Here is a 17,214-nt window from a genome sequence, read left to right on the forward strand (position 1 = left end):
GCCCCGAGCTTCAACTCGAACCCACACCACCTCTGCACTCCACCTAGAGCACGCCTACCACTGGTAGAGCCACGGGAGAGCTTTCTTCCCCGACTCCGGCCGCCGCGACCCGCCACGGGATCCAGCTCGATTCGCTCCCGTGCGTGCACCTCTGCCTCCCATTTCTTGCCAGTAGCTCCCCTATGCATCCACTCTTCTGACCCGCGCTTCAATTCGAAGTTTGCAGCCCTCCACCGGAGTTCTCCACCATCACCCGAGCCGCCGTCCGCCGGAGAAAGTGTCGCCGTCGACGTGGTGCTCTCCGTCGGTCGAGTCCACTACCCACCGACGCGGAAGGACACGCTGAAGCTCTTGGTACACTCCGATCTCTCTGTCTCGCCGTGGTTCGACGCCGGCGACCACCGCAGTCTTCGGGCGCCGGCGAGCCTTTTTGAACCTGACATGTGGACCCCCCTTGTCAGCCTCTATTCTCTTCTTCCTCGAACCGTTTTCTGTTGGCGCCTTCGGGCAAATACGCTTTCCCTTTGAGTTTGCGCGTTTCTTTCCGAAGCGTTTTCTATTTTCTCAGTTAAACCCCTGGAACTTTTCTGTTTCATTACAGATGAGTCCCTGGACAGAAACCTTTATAACTTTTTAATGAAAAGTGATTTTTGGGTGATTCTTTTTCTGACAGTCTTAAAATTTTGTCTAGTTTTTTATGAGATTTATTTCGAAAAAATTTGGTGAAGTTTTTATGCACGCGTTGGTTTTCACGTTAGTGCCCGTTTTCGCTATGCCGTAGGTTCCGGGAGAGGTGACGGAGCCGCGAACTTCGCCGAGCTAGACTCCGACTTCTCCGAACCAGGCAAGCATGTTAGAACCTTTGATATGATAGGTGTTTTGCATGTTTGCGTGAAAGTTTGTGCGTGGCATATGAGTATCGGTGAGTTCCCCGTTGCTTGTGAGGCAACTACCCGCATGTTCCAAAGTTGTGATGACCTCTGGTGAGGGATGGCCTAATCATGTGGTGACATGAAGGGCAGCAAGGTGGTACTGTTGTAGCATACCAGCCTTGCGTCATCCGACAAATTCCGACGTTAACGTGGACGGAGTCACGTTATCGTTCCTTCCCCTTCCGTGCTACCACATGTTTCTTTGCCAGGATGCGGTTTAGTAAGTTGGTATCCTCTTTCCGTGTACACACCAAACAGAGGGGCCGGGATGATGGTTCCTTGGCCCAGGATTAAAGCCACTCATCCGGTCAGGGGGCATGGGTGTTTCCGGTTGGGACCGAGAGGGGGGGCACCCCCTTAGAGCGCGCGTATAGAAATTTGATCCCATGCTACGCGAGGTTGTAGCCTCCCCATCTCAAGGTTTTTCTTGAACGTTGCCGAGGGTGATCCCTGGCTTCGGAATTTTGAATGGGTGTGTACTGGTTAGACGTGTTTCTTCCAAAATACCGTAAACGGAACTAGTCCCCGTGACTACTGAAATCCGTTGGCTGTGGTTAAGTACAAACTCTGCAGAGTCAAATCCTTCCAAGTCATCGTATCCATGATCAAGTAGGGTGACCAGTATATCCATATCTATCCTCGTGGAAATTTATCCCCGGTGAACAAGCTCAAGTGGCAAACCCAGTTTAATTATTATTCCTGTGGATGGACTAACCTTATATTTGTCTCGTACTTGTAATAATTTATGTTCTCGAGCTACTGGATTATTGAGTTATAATATAAGCCCTTTATGTGATGTCGCTCAGACGTCCGACTGTGGCATGTATGTCCTTTATTTTCTGTTAAAAGCCCTTTATGTGGTGTCGCCCTAACGCCCGACTGCGGCATTACTATTCTTGCAGTTTCCTCTCGAGGAGTCATTCAGACCCTCGCTTGGCACCAGTATTACTATTCTTGCAGTTTCCTCTCGAGGAGTCATTCAGACCCTCGCTTGGCACCAGTATTACTATTCTTACAGTTTCCTCTCGAGGAGTCATTCAGACCCTCGCTTGGCACCAGTATTACTATTCTTGCAGTTTCCTCTCGAGGAGTCATTCAGACCCTCGCTTGGCACCCAGTATTTATTATCTCTATGTCTGAACGCACTGGTTAATCTGTTCATATGCTTCATGTTTACATTTGTTATATCCTTTGTCCGAACTGTCTTGCGAGTACTTTCATAGTACTCACCTGGCTTGTTGATTTGGCCAGATGTTGACGAAGGCGATCTCTTGGATGAAGAGTTTGATAGCGCGTCCGACGCCTAGAGGAGTCCCAGTCAGTCCTGTGCGATCCCGGATATTGGTCACTTGCATTGTATACGCTTCCGCCACCCGTAATAAGTCTCCTCGAGCCTCACTCCGACGCTCGAAGAGATGTAGTCTTCAGGAGTTATATCACCCACTCCGCTGTGATATTTCCACCACCGTTGTTATCGCGAGTTCATAGTTATGCCACCCTATCCGCCACTATGTTTATCGGCATTCATGTAATAAATTGTTGAGCAGTCCCCGCTCAACCTTGTATTATATTCAGTACTCCTAGTATTTTTCTTCTGTGACCAAGATATTGTCTACCAGTGAGAAGGAATTCTTCTTTCCTGGTCCGTAAAAGGGATTGGTCTTTCAATAAATATTTTATTGAAAAACCGGTCGTGACATCCTTTCAGCCCCCACATCGGAATCACATGTGGGTACTCAACGAGCCGACCCGACTTTAGTCACCACATGTATAGTATGTATGTATATATGTATATACCCGTGATCACCTCCCGAGTGATCACGGCCCAATAGTATAGCATGGCAGACGGACAAGAATGTAGGGCCACTGATGGATACTAGCATCCTATACTAAGCATTTAGCATTGCAGGTAAGGGTAACAACTGTAGCAACAATGACAGGCTATGCAGCAGAATAGGATTAACCGAAAGCAGTAACATGCCGCACTACTCTAATGCAAGTAGTAGAGAGAAGGAATAGGCGATATCTGGTGATCAGGGGGGGCTTGCCTGGAAGCTCGGCAGAGAAGGACGGGTCGTCGTCGACATAGTCAAACTCAGTGGCACCGGCAACTGTCTCGGTCCCGGTGTCTATCGGAGAGAAGAGGGGGGGAGAAACAATAAATATAAAGCAATCATAGCATCACAAAATATAACAAGGCAATGCGCGGTGCTAGGTGTGACCTAACGCAGTACTAGGCGATACTGGCGAAGGGGGAAAACATCCAGGAAAGTATTCCCGGTGTTTGGCTTATTCAAGCAAACAGACCAGAGGGAGACGGTTGCATGTTCGCTATGCTAGGGACGTGTGGCAGACGAACGGAGAGTGTATCTGTATTCGTCTCGCCGCTCTGAGCAACTTTCATGTTCAAAACTTTTTCATCCGAATTACGGATTATTTTATATTAATTTTCAAAGTTTATTGATTTCCTGGAATTTTATATTTAATTTAATCAGAATTGACCAAGTCAAATTGACTGGTCAAAAGCGAAGGTGTGGCCCACATGGCATAGACTATACGTAATCAATTAAATAAAAACCTAGCTTAATTAAATGGGGTCCACATGTCATCTACACATTTGACTAAGTAAACAAATAAACTAACCTAATAACTTAACTAAATAGGGCCGGCTACTCACGGCTGTGACACAGCCGGCCACACACACACTACACGGCACCCCTAGCTCATGGCCATGGCCATGCCCAGCCGTAGTAGTGGTCGGAGTAGAGCAGCATCAGCGAACAGTAAGTAGCAGCAGTAAGTAGCAGCAGCGCATTGAGTTAGAGTAGCAGGGTAGCACAGCCGGAAGCAGCAGCGGCAGTAGCCGAGCAGCAACAGCAGCGCAGCAGCAGCACTGCAAGGAGAAGCAGCAGCAGGGCGAGCGCGGGAGCAGTGGGCAGCGCAGGCGCACGTCCAGGGCGCAGCGGGCGCACGCACGCGCGGCCGGACGCGGCCAGGGGACGGCTGACGCGCAGCTGGTCGCGGCCAGGGGCGTGGCGGGGCGCAAGCTCCATCAGTGGCGGCCGAAGTGCGGGGCGGCTAAACGGCGACGGATCGAGGGGGGCGAGTAGGGGGAGCAGGCAGAGGAGCTCACAGTGAGCTCAGGGACGTGGTCGGGGTGGCCGGGGACGGACCGCAGTAGCGGCAAACGACGGCGGACGGCGACGATGTACGTGGAGATGACGATGTCGATGGCGAATGTACGGGACGTCCCAGCTCCAGTTGTTGCTCGGGGACGACGAGGTCGAGGGTGGCGATCCTCCTGGACGGATCCATAGGCGCCGGAGAGCATGTTGTCCGCGGCAACGGCGACGAGGTGTACAGTCACCATGCGAAGTTTTGGGCTCGATTCCGAGCCGAGGAGGAGGCGATTCGATGGGGAAAGTGAGGGGATCGGTCGAGAGCTGGCTATGGTTTCCAGGGGACGCTCTTATAGGCCGAGGGGAGTCGACGTGGTGGCCATCCGGCCATGGCGCCGTGGGATGGCCGCCACGCCATGGCCTCTGCCTTCTCCTCGAGAAGAGGAAAGGCCTGTGGTGGCTTGGGCCATGCACTGTAGCACTGAGCCTCTAGTGCACAGTGTGCACTTAGCCCCTGTTCCTTCTTCTAATTTTCTGTTTTGTATTTTCTCCACCGTTTTGTATTTTAATTTAATCCAAATAAGTTTTGTTGAATGCAAAACTTGTCACATAAATAGTAGGCAATGTTTTGAGCTATCATACACGATTTCAAGTGGTTTGTAAATACATAAACATTCATTTATTCTGAAATGGCTAATTTATTTGCTGTTGGACCACTTATTAATTTTCTAGGGATTTATCTATGAGTCAAATGAAGTTGGTACCATCATGGCAATGATCAGGGGAATTTATAGAATAGTGTGAACACTTTAGTTTTATTGTTTGAGAACTTTTGTTGTTTGAGTTTAATTCAAATTTGAATTTAACTTGTTTTGAACTAATGCGAAATTATCAACAATAACCGAGGTGATGTGGCATCATTAGTAGAGGGTTACTGTAGCTTAATTATCTGGGCGTCACACTTATGGTTGTCGCTTTATTGTATGAAATGCAATCGCCATGTAATTTCTTTACTTTATCACTATGCGGTAGCGATAGTCGTAGAAGCAATAGTTGGCGAGACGACGACGACGCTACGATGGAGATCAAGGTGTCAAGCCGGTGACGATGGAGATCATGATTGTGCATTGGAGATGGAGATCAAAGGCACAAGATGATGATGGCCATATCATGTCACATATTTTGATTGCATGTGATGTTTATCTTTTATGCATCTTATTTTGCTTAGTACGACGGTAGCATTATAAGATGATCCCTCACTAAATTTCAAGGTATAAGTGTTCTCCCTGAGTATGCACCGTTGCGACAGTTCGTCGTGCCGAGACACCACGTGATGATCGGGTGTGATAAGCTCTACGTTCACATACAACGGGTGCAAGCCAGTTTTGCATGTGCAGAATACTCGGGTTAAACTTGACGAGCCTAGCATATGCAGATATGGCCTCGGAACACTGGAGACTGAAAGGTCGAGTATGAATCATATAGTAGATATGATCAACATTGAGATGTTCACCATTGAAAACTACTCCATCTCACGTGATGATCGGACATGGTTTAGTTGATTTGGATCACGTGATCATTTAGATGAATCGAGGGATGTCTATCTAAGTGGGAGTTCTTAAGTAATATGATTAATTGAACTTTAATTTATCATGAACTTAGTCCTGATAGTATTTGCATATCTATGTTGTAGATCAATAGCTTGCGATGTAGCTCCCCATTTATTTTTGATATGTTCCTAGAGAAAAATAAGTTGAAAGATGATAGTAGCAATGATGCGGACTGGGTCCGTAATCTGAGGATTATCCTCATTGCTGCACAGAAGAATTATGTCCTTGATGCACCGCTAGGTGATGGACCTATTGCAGGAGCATATGGAGACGTTATGAACAATTGGCAAGCTCGATATGATGACTACTTGATAGTTTAGTGCGCCATGCTTTACGGCTTAGAACCGGGACTTCAAAAACGTTTTGAAACGCCACGGAACATATAAGATGTTCCATGACCTCTGACAAGTACTTTGCCTACAAGATGGAGGAGAATAACTGAACCAGTGAGCATGTATCCAGAATGTTTGAGTACTACAATCGCTTGAATCAAGTGGGAGTTAATCTTTCAGATAAGATAGTGATTGATAGAGTTCTCTAGTCACTATCACCAAGCTACTAGAACTTCGTGATGAACTATAATATGCAAGGGATGACGAAAATGATTCCCGAGCTCTTCGCGATGCTAAAATCAGCGAAGGTAGAAATTAAGAAAGAGCATCAAGTGTTGATGGTTGACAAGACCACTAGTTTTAATTAAAAGGGCAAGGGAAAGAAAGGGAACTTCAAGAAGAATGGCAAGCAAGTTGCCACTCCCATGAAGAAGCCCAAAGCAAGACCCAAGCCTGAAACTGAGTGCTTCTACTGCAAAGGAAATTGTCACTGGAAGCGGAACTACCCCAAATAAATTGGCGGATAAGAAGGATGGCAAAGTGAACGAAGGTATATTTGATATACAGATTATTGATGTGTACTTTACTAGTGTTCGTAGCAACCCCTGGGTATTTGATACCGGTTCAGTTGCTATCATTAGTAACTCGAAACGGGAGTTGCAGAATGAACAGAAACTGGTTAAGGATGAAGTGACGATGTGTTTTGGAAGTGGTTCCAAGATTGATATGATCATCATCGCACACTCCCTATACTTTCGGGATTAGTGTTGAACCTAATAAATGTTATTTGGTGTTTGCGTTGAGCATGAATATGATTAGATCATGTTTATTGCAATACGGTTATTCATTTAAGTCAGAGAATAATTGTTGTTCTGTTTACATGAATAAAACCTTCTATGGTCATACACCCAATGTAAATGGTTTGTTGAATCTCGATCATAGTGATACACATATTCATAATATTGATGCCAAAAATGCAAAGTTGATAATGATAGTGCAACATACTTGTGGCACTGCCATTTAGGTCATATTGGTGTAAAGAGCATGAAGAAACTCCATGCAGATGGACTTTTGGAATCACTTGATTATGAATCATTTGATACTTGCGAACCATGCCTCATGGGCAAGATGACTAAAACTCCGTTCTCCGGAACAATGGAGCGAGCTAATGACTTATTGGAAATAATACATACTGATGTATGCGGTCCAATGAGTGTTGAGGCTCGCGGCAGGTATCGTTATTTTCTGACCTTCACAGATGATTTGAGCAGATATGGGTATATCTACTTGATGAAACACAAGTCTGAAACATTTGAAAAGTTCAAAGAATTTCAGAGTGAAGTGGAGAATCATTGTAACAAGAAAATAAAATTTCTACGATCTGATCGCGGAGGCGAATATTTGAGTTACAAGTTTGGCCTTCATTTAAAACAATGTGGAATGGTTTCACAACTCACGCCACCTGGAACACTACAGCGTAATGGTGTGTCCGAACATCGTAACCGTACTTTATTAGATATGGTGCGATCTATAATGTCTCTTACCGATTTACCACTATTGTTTTGGGGTTATGCATTAGAGGCACCTGCATTCACGTTAAATAGGGCACCATCTAAATCCGTTGAGACAACACCGTATGAACTGTGGTTTGGCAAGAAACCTAAGCTGTCGTTTCTTAAAGTTTGGGGTTGTGATGCTTATGTGAAAAAGCTTCAGCCTGATAAGCTCAAACCCAAATCGGAGAAGTGTGTCTTCATAGGATACCCAAAAGAAACTGTTGGGTACACCTTCTATCACAGATCCGAAGGCAAGATCTTTGTTGCTAAGAATGGATCCTTTCTAGAGAAGGAGTTTCTCTCGAAAGAAGTGCATGGGAGGAAAGTAGAACTTGATGAGGTAATTGTACCTTCTCTTGAATTGGAAAGTAGTTCATCACAGAAATCAGTTCCAGTGATACCTACACCAATTAGTGAGGAAGCTAATGATAATGATCATGAAACTTCGGATCAAGTTACTACCGAACCTCGTAGTTCAACCAGAGCATGTTCCGTACCAGAATAGTACGGTAATCCTGTTCTGGAAGTCATGTTACTAGACCATGACAAACCTACGAACTATGAGGAACGGATGATGAGCCCAGATTCCGAAAAATGGCTTGAGGCCATGAAATCTGAGATGGGATCCATGTATGAGAACAAAGTATTGACTTTGGTGGACTTGCCCCATGATCGGCAAGCCATTGAGAATAAATGCATCTTCAAGAGGAAGATGGATGCTAATGGTAGTGTTACTATCTACAAAGCTCGAATTGTCGCAAAAGGTTTTCGACAAGTTCAAGGTGTTGACTATGATGACATTTTCTCACTCGTATCGACGCTTAAGTCTGTCCGAATCATGTTAGCAATTGCCGCATTTTATGAAATCTGGCAAATGGATGTCAAAACTGCATTCCTTAAATGGATTTATTAAAGATGAGTTGTATATGATGCAACCAGAAGGTTTTGTCAATCCTAAAGGTGCTAACAAAAGTGTGCAAGCTCCAGCGATCCATCTATGGACTGGTGCAAGCATCTCGGAGTTGGAATATACTCTTTGATGAGTTGATCAAAGCACATAGTTTTATACAGACTTGCGGTGAAGCCTGTATTTACGAGAAAGTGAGTGGGAGCACTACAACATTTCTGATAAGTATTGAAGGACATATTATTGATTGGAAATGATGTAGAATTTTCTCGAAAGCATAAAGGAGTGTTTGAAAAGATTTTTTCAAAGAAAGACCTCGGTGAAGCTACTTATATATTGGGCATCAAGATCTATAGGGATAGATCGAGACGCTTAATAGGACTTTCACAAAGTATATACCTTGGCAAAATTTTGAAGAAGTTCAAAATAGATCAGTCGAAGAAAGTGTTCTTGTCTGTGTTGCAAGGTGTGAAGTTGAGTAAGACTCAAAACCCGACCACGGCAGAAAATAGAAAGAGAATGAAAGTCATTTGCTATGCCTCAGCCATAGGTTCTATAAAGTATGCTATGCTGTGTACCAGACCTATTGTGTACCTTGCCATGAGTTTGGCAAGGGGGTACGATAGTGATCCAGGAGTGGATCACCAGACATCGGTCAAAGTTATCCTTAGTTACCTAAGAGGACTAGGGAAATATTTCTCGATTATGGAGGTGATAAAGAGTTAGTCGTAAAGAGTTACGTCGATGCAAGCTTTGACACTAATCCGGATGACTCCGAATCTCAATCTGGATACATATTGAAAGTGGGAGCAATTAGCTAGAGTAGCTCCGTGTAGAGCATTGTAGACATAGAAATTTGCAAAATACATACGGATCTGAATATGGTAGACCCATTGACTAAACTTCTCTCACAAGCAAAACATGATCACACCTAAGTACTCTTTGAGTGTTAATCACATGGCGATGTGAACTATGGGTGTTAATCACATGGTGATGTGAACTATTGGTGTTAATCACATGGTGATGTGATCTAGATTATTGACTCTAGTGCAAGTGGGAGACTGAAGGAAATATGCCCTAAAGGCAATAATAAAGTTGTTATTTATATTTCCTTATATCATGATAAATATCTATTATTCATGCTAGAATTGTATTAACCGGAAACTTGATACATGTGTGAATACATAGACAAAACAAAGTGTCCCCAGTATGCCTCTACTACACTAGCTCGTTAATCAAAGATGGTTAAGTTTCCTCACCATAGACATGTATTGTCATTTGATGAACGGGATCACATAATTAGAGAATGATGTGATGGACAAGACCCATCCGTTAGCTTATCATAATGATCGTTAAGTTTTATTGATATTGCTTTCTTCATGACTTATACATGTTCCTCTGACTATGAGATTATGCAACTCCCGGATACCGGAGGAACACCTTGTGTGCTATCAAACGTCACAACGTAACTGGGTGATTATAAAGATGCTCTACAGGTGTCTCCGAAGGTGTTTGTTGGGTTGGCATAGATCAAGATTAGGATTTGTCACTCCGTGTATCGGAGAGGTATCTCTGGACCCTCTCGGTAATGCACATCACCAGAAGCCTTGCAAGCAATGTGACTAATGAGTTAGTTGCGGGATGATGCATTACGGAACGAGTAAAGAGACTTGCCGGTAACGAGATTGAACTAGGTATGATGATACCGATGATCGAATCTCGGGCAAGCAACATACTGATGACAAAGGGAATAACGTATGTTATTATGCGGTTTGACCGATAAAGATCTTCGTAGAATATGTAGGAGGCAATATGAGCATCCAGGTTCCGCTATTGGTTATTGACCGGAGATGTGTCTCGGTCATGTCTACATAGTTCTCGAACCCGTAGGGTCCGCACGCTTAACGTTCGATGATAATTTGTATTATGAGTTATGTGTTTTGGTGACCGAAGTTTGTTCAGAGTCCCGGATGAGATCACGGACATGAAGAGGAGTCTCAAAATGGTCGAGAGGTAAAGAATGATATATTGGAAGGTAGTATTCGGACACCGGAAGGGTTCCGGAATGTATCGGGTACATACCGGAGTACCGGTTACCAGAACCCCCTGGGGAAACATATGGGCCATATGGGCCATAGGAGGGAGGCAACCAGCCCACAAGGGGCTGGTGCGCCCCCCATAAGGGAGGAGGCCGAATTGGATTGAGGAAGGAGGCGCCAACCCCTTTCCTTCTCCTACTCCCTCTCCTTCCCCCTTTCCACCTCCATGAGAAGGAAAAGAAGGGGGCGAATCCTACTAGGACTAGGAGTCCTAGTAGCACTCCCCCTTATGGCGCGCCCCCTAGGGCCGGCCTCCTCCCTCTCCCTCCTTTATATACGTGGGTAGGGCACCCCTTGGAGGCACACCAATTGATCCAAGCCGTGTGCGGCGTCTCCCTCCACGGTTTAGTCCTCCGGTCATATTCACGTAGTGCTTAGGCGAAGCCCTGCGCGGATCATATCACCATCACCGTCACCACGCCGTCGTGCTGACGCAACTCTCCCTCGACCCTCTACTGGATCAAGAGTTCGAGGGACGTCCTCGAGCTGAACGTGTGCTGAACTCGGAGGTGCCGTACGTTCGGTACTTGATTGGTTGGATCGTGAAGACGTTCGACTACATCGACCGCGTTAAACTAACGCATCTCCTAGATAGATCTTGCGTGATCGTAGGAATTTTTTTGAAATTGCATGCTACGTTACCCAGCAATAAACACATATTCGATTTGTGACTTAGAGTCATCCGGATCAGTGTCGAAGCTAGCATTGACGTAACCATTTACAACGAGCTCTTTGTCACGTCCATAAACGAGAAACATATCGTTGGTCCTTTTCAGGTACTTCAGGATGTTCTTGACCGTTGTCCAGTGATCCACTCCTGTTTTACTTTGGTACCTCCCTGCCAAACTGATGGCAAGGCACACATCAGGTCTGGTACACAACATAGCATACATGATAGAACCTATGGCTGAGGCATAGGGAATGACTTCCATTTTCTCTCTATCTTCTGCAGTGGTCGGGCTTTGAGTCTGACTCAACTTTACACCTTGTAACACAGGCAAGAACCCTTTCTTTGACTGATCCATTTTGAACTTCTTCAAAACTTTATCAAGGTATGTGCTTTGTGAAAGTCCTATCAAGCGTGTCGATCTATCCCTATAGATCTTGATGCCCAATATATAAGCAGCTTCACCGAGGTCTTTCATTGACAAATTCTTATTCAAGTATCCTTTTATGCTATCTAGAAATTCTATATCATTTCCGATCAACAATATGTCATCCACATATAATGTCAGAAATACTACAGAGCTCCCACTCACTTTCTTGTAAATACAGGCTTCACTGTAAGTCTGTATAAACCATATGCTTTGGTCACCTCATCAAAGCGTATATTCCAACTCCGAGATGCTTGCACCAGTCCATAGATGGATCGCTGGAGCTTACACACTTTGTTAGCACCTTTAGGATCGACAAAACCTTCTGGTTGCATCATATACAACTCTTATTTAAGGAATCCATTTAGGAATGCAGTTTTGACGTCCATTTGCCAGATTTCATAATTATAAAATGCGGCAATTGCTAACATGATTCGGACTGACTTAAGCATCGCTACGGGTGAGAAGGTCTCATCGTAGTCAACCCCTTGAACTTGTCGAAAACCTTTCGCGACAAGTCGAGCTTTGTAGATGGTGACATTACCGCACGACCTGGTTGGGCCTTAGAGCATCTACAGCCGAACTTTGCAAATCCGGCCCCTCAAACGCCCGCGGATGCGCCCGGGCGCGGACACTGACCATGCACACCTCAAATTAGCCACTTTGCATCCGCCTCTCTCATATTTCATCCCCTAGATCCATACAAACCATGCAAAAGAAATCCTACGTACTACATCTACGTGCTACCCTAATTACTCTTCGTCATTGGAGATGTCACGACGACGGTGCCGGGCGCCGGCTGGACGGGCGGGTAGGAGGGCTCCGGCTCATCCTCCTTCTGCTTGACCTCATCCATGTAAGCGAACATCTTCTTCTCCTCCGCGGCCTCTTGCACCTCCATCTCCTGCTGGCGATGGCGTCTTGCCTCCGCAGCCGACTCCGACTAGAGGGAATCGAGGATGGACTACTGCTCCGCCTGCAGATCCCCGTCGCCAGCGTCCCCATATCCGCCTCCTCCGGCTCACCCCCCTCCTCCTCAAAGTCCTCCTCCTCGTCGTTGTCGTCGTCCTCCTCCTCCTCTAACTCCTCCGGATCCACTACATCCGGAGGTAGCCCCACGACAATCCGGGCTTCGCGCCTAGCCCGAATCTGCTCAAGGAGCTCGTCCGGCGCTCCGGTGTCAGAAATGGCTCGCTCCTCACCCGGCGGCGTGGGGGCATGGCTACTAGGCGGACGGGTGGAGTGGAAAGTGGCGGCGGACAGGAGGAGGAAAATGTGGATGGATGGTAGGGTTTCGGTGCAGCCGGTCGACTTAAATAGTCGGGCAATGCACTACGCGGCCCGCCGGAGCTGCGCCACGCGGCTCCAGCGGTCCGACGGAGGAGACGAGCTTTGGATCATCGGGTTTGAGGGCGTTTCTGCGTGGGACCCCTTCGTCAGTCCGACGTGGCAGGCGAGCCCGGGCGCGCCCGGGTGCCCCATATTTGGGCTGGATATGGGGGCGTCGGTCAGCCCGGTGTTTGAGGCCCGTTTGAGGTGTCCGTCTGGGTCGAAAAAACGTGACCGGTTAGTGACCGGGCGGCCCGCCCGGGTGTATGAGACGGGTTTGAGACGCCTAGCTGTAGATGCTATTATGCAAGCAACCAAACACGCCCTAGGCTACTTCCAATGCATTGGTGCTTACATGAGGTGCTAAGCACAATAAAAACTTTAGCAACTAAAGTCCCCCAATGCATAGGTGCTTAACTTGTTGGTGGCAAGCATCCTCCATTTAATGATTTTGCAACTAAAGTTCTTCATACATTGGTGAGGTTCTTTCATTTAAGTGTTTTGCCTAGATTCTCGCGCTTGGCATTGTTTCTTCCTGGGTCACCACACTAATCTCTATCTTCTTAATTACCTCGCCACATCAGATTTTCTGCCTACATGGCAGCCTTAGCAGCTGTACAAGGTGAAGCATTGCAATGGGCCGGTTTGGTATGAGGCTTTGTTCTTTGCGGGGAGTTGAATTCCTCTTTTTTTTTTCCTTTTTGCGGGGTGGAGTTGAATTCCTCTAGCTGGATTCGTGTGCTTTTCCTTGCATAGTGCTTGGAGTAGATAGCAGCTGCATTCAGCATTCATCACTGGAAACCGTTCCTTTCTGTTTCACCCCTGGCATCATGTTTGTTGTATCCAATACCGGTCGGGGAATCTGCACATGAGGATTATGGAAAATCGCTCCTGTGAACAAAACAGACCATGTGAGCTAGTAGGTGCCGACTGGAATTTGCTTACCCAGATTTGCCTTGACGTGCTTCAGACTTGAGAGCATTGGTTGTCACCTTGTTTTGAGAGGAAGGCCGTCCCGTCCCGTTCTTCCGAAAGCCTGCCACCGTTTGCTGCCATTTCAGAGAAAGCAGAAGAACCGTGCTCCATTGGCTTGTCAGGGGAGCAGGTCGGGTTGGAGCACCACGCCAGATATTTGACTGCTTTCCCCAGCGACCGGCTTCGCCATTGACAGTACACCACCGGGCCGCCTGTTTGTTTCTCTTCGGCGGGCGAGAGATCTCAAGGATGGCGACCACCGCCGGCGGGAGGAGCCCCGCGATGAGCATGAAGCTGCTGGTGCACACCAAGGCGGGGCGCGTGCTGTTCGCGGAGGCCGGCAAGGACGTCGTCGACTTCCTCTTCTCCCTCCTCGCCCTGCCCGTCGGCACCGCCGTCGGCCTGCTCGGGAGGCGCTCCATGCCCGGCAGCGCCGGCGACCTCTACGCCAGCGTCCAGAGGCTCGACGCCGACTACCTCCTGCCCGGCGCCGACATCGACGCGCTCCTCCGCCCCGCCGTCCCCTCCAACATCTCCCTCCTCTGCTTGCCCGGCCCGTCGTCGTCGGCCGCGTCCAAGCGAGTCTTCTGGTGCGGCGAGGACCACAGCCGCAGCTACTGCTACATCTACGCCCCCCCCCCCCCCCCCCCCCCCCCCCCCCAGCACAACTACGTGACGGAGGCGAGCGGTGGCGCGTGTCCAGCCTGCGCCAAGCCGATGACGAAGGAGATGCGCTGGGCGCGGTCCGACTCCGGCGGCTCTGGGCAGGCGGCGGTCTCCGCCGCCACGGGAAGGGCCAAAGGGTTCGTGCAGGGCGTCGTGACGTACACGGTCACGGACAACCTCACCGTGACCCCCATGTCCGCCATCTCCAGCATCACCCTGCTCAACACCTTCCGCGTCAGGGACCTCAGCGCGCTACAGGAGAAGATCGTGCGGATCGGCTACAAGGAGGTGACTAATCCCACACCACCATCGATCCTGAATTCTCGATTGCCTAGGCACGATAGATGGATGAATTTGAGTGTGTGAATCACTGCATGTTGATCTGCAGGGTTTGGCGATTCTCAAGGCGTCGCTGCAGTCAAAGACCGTTCTCACCGACGTCTTCCTCGCCCACAAGGCCACAAGGCTCCATGATCGGCTGCCTAAATTAGGTTCACTGTTAAGTGCTCTTGTGGCTGTGCTTGGTGTTCTTCTCTTATGCAATGCTGGATATGAGTTCCTCCCGCAACTGATCATTAATTAATCTGGACCGTATGCTTGTAGAGCAAGCGCTTAGCTCTCCAGTTCTGCCCATTTTCTGCTTATCTGTTGATGATTGTTGCTTCTGTTGATTAGATCGCACTGCTTAACTCTCAGATTGAATTTAGTACAACCCAACCTCGACATTAAGTTCAATTTTTGGGTGGAATCATAGCTTATGAGATTTTAGGTGCGAGAATCACCCACATTCTGAGTTATAATGAATCATTTATGATTTTTTAAGGTTTATAAGTGAATTCGTGTCATTTGTAGTTTGTCAATGTGACGTTATAGGGTTCTATTGTTCATTATTTTGAGACAGCTCATCATTCATGCCGTATGGTGACCTTATTGGGTTCTAGTAGTGGTTGTTGTTGGTAATGTGTATTCAATTCGTTTCTTCTTTAATTCCCACCAATTGATGCTTTTGCAAAAGACTTGTTTTATTACGGAAAATGATTCCTATCACCGGCTGATCCAAATCGGCCAGGTCGATTGTCCCGCACGACGGTAGTGCATTGCACCCTAACTCCTCCCCGACTGACAGCGCAACACTACGCCTTAGCTCCTCCCAATACTAGTTTCCCTCGAGCACCATTACTTTCTTGTCTCGCGGCGGTGAGCTCCTCCTCCACCGCCATTTCTCCGAAAGGTCTTGATTTTTGAAGTTTATGTGATTTTCATGTCATTTGTAGTTTGTCAATGTGACGGGTTCTATTGCTCATTGTTTTGAGATAGCTCATCATTCATGCCGAATGGTGGCGTTATTGAGTTCTAGTAGTTGTTGTTGTTGGTAATGTGTTCAACTAATTTCTTCTTTAATTCCCACCAATCGTTGCTTTTGCAAAAGACTTGTTTTATTATGAAAAATGATTCCTATCACCGACTGATCCAAATTGGTCAGGTCGGTTGTCCCGCGAGACGGCAGTGCATTGCACCCTAACTCCTCCCTGACTGCCAGTGCAACACTGCCCCTCAGCTCCTCCCAACACTAGTTTCCCTCGAGCGCCATTACTTCCTTGTCTCGTGGCGTTGAGCTGCTCCTCCACCGCCGCTTCTCCCCAACGTCGCGAGCTCCTCATTCGTAGCCACTTCTCTCAAAGTTCGTGGAGCTTAGTGTCATGGATTCTCACTGCTATGCTTGAGTTGTAGCTTCAAACCGGGATGCTCCAGGCCGCCATGCTCGGCGAAGATGGTGCATGAGGGTGGATGAATCTAGGCTCAATAGATGCGGCTTATGAGGGGATCTGGCGAGCTAAATTCATCCCCCATGAGCCTAAGGTGGCAAGGTTAGTGATCCGGGGATTTGGAAATTGCATATGTTGTCTTGTCAGACTGCAACCTCATGTACATTATGTTGTGTACACATGCGTGAAATGTCGCAATGATTCTAGACATTTGTTCCTGCCGTGTTCACACCGCAATGTTATTTTGTTGCAAACGTTGCCTTGTATGTTGGAGTATATACTAGCGGGCAGAGACGCAACGGCACGCTGTCACCGCCGGAAAACCCATGTGTGCTCCTCTGTCGCTTGTTTTATTCATGAGAAAAGAAGAGGTGGTGGTTTTTAAAGGGAACCAATGGAGTGATATTTTTTGTTTGTTTAGCAGATTCATGCAGGTCCTTGCATCTTTTTTTCCATGATACATGCTAGTAGTTGCTTTTACAAGAGATGTTGGCTTTTAAAGGGAGCCAATGAAGTTAATTTCATTTGTACCCCCGAAATGAGTTGAAGTGGCAGAAATTGCCCCTAAAACCAGAAACGGTCAACATTTTACCCCTAATTTAATGATTTCTTTCACATTTTCCCGACCTGTGACATAAATTACCCCCATAATGAGCCGAGGGGATAGAAATTACCCCTAAAATAAGGAACTGTCAACATTTTGCCCCTAATTTAAAGATTCCTTCCACAACATTTTGCCCCTAATTTAAATATTCCTTCCACATTTTCCCCACCCATGACATAAATTACCCTCAATTTTATCATTTCTCTGAATTTGGTGTTGATTTGG

General features: G+C 47.1%; 1 protein-coding gene across 1 annotated transcript; it reads left to right on the plus strand.

Annotated features, from left to right (window-relative positions):
• Nucleotides 1–14,033: 14,033 nt before the first annotated feature.
• Nucleotides 14,034–16,086, plus strand: LOC123075157 (uncharacterized). The gene is made up of 2 exons (XM_044497822.1): nt 14,034–14,907; nt 15,008–16,086. Exons 1-2 carry the CDS (start codon nt 14,203–14,205, stop codon nt 15,200–15,202), a joined length of 900 nt encoding a protein of 299 aa, XP_044353757.1. The 5' UTR covers nt 14,034–14,202; the 3' UTR covers nt 15,203–16,086.
• The last annotated feature ends 1,128 nt before the right edge of the window (nt 16,087–17,214 follow it).

Source organism: Triticum aestivum, chromosome 3D (assembly GCF_018294505.1).
Source record: "Triticum aestivum cultivar Chinese Spring chromosome 3D, IWGSC CS RefSeq v2.1, whole genome shotgun sequence".
Lineage (NCBI taxonomy): Eukaryota > Viridiplantae > Streptophyta > Magnoliopsida > Poales > Poaceae > Triticum > Triticum aestivum.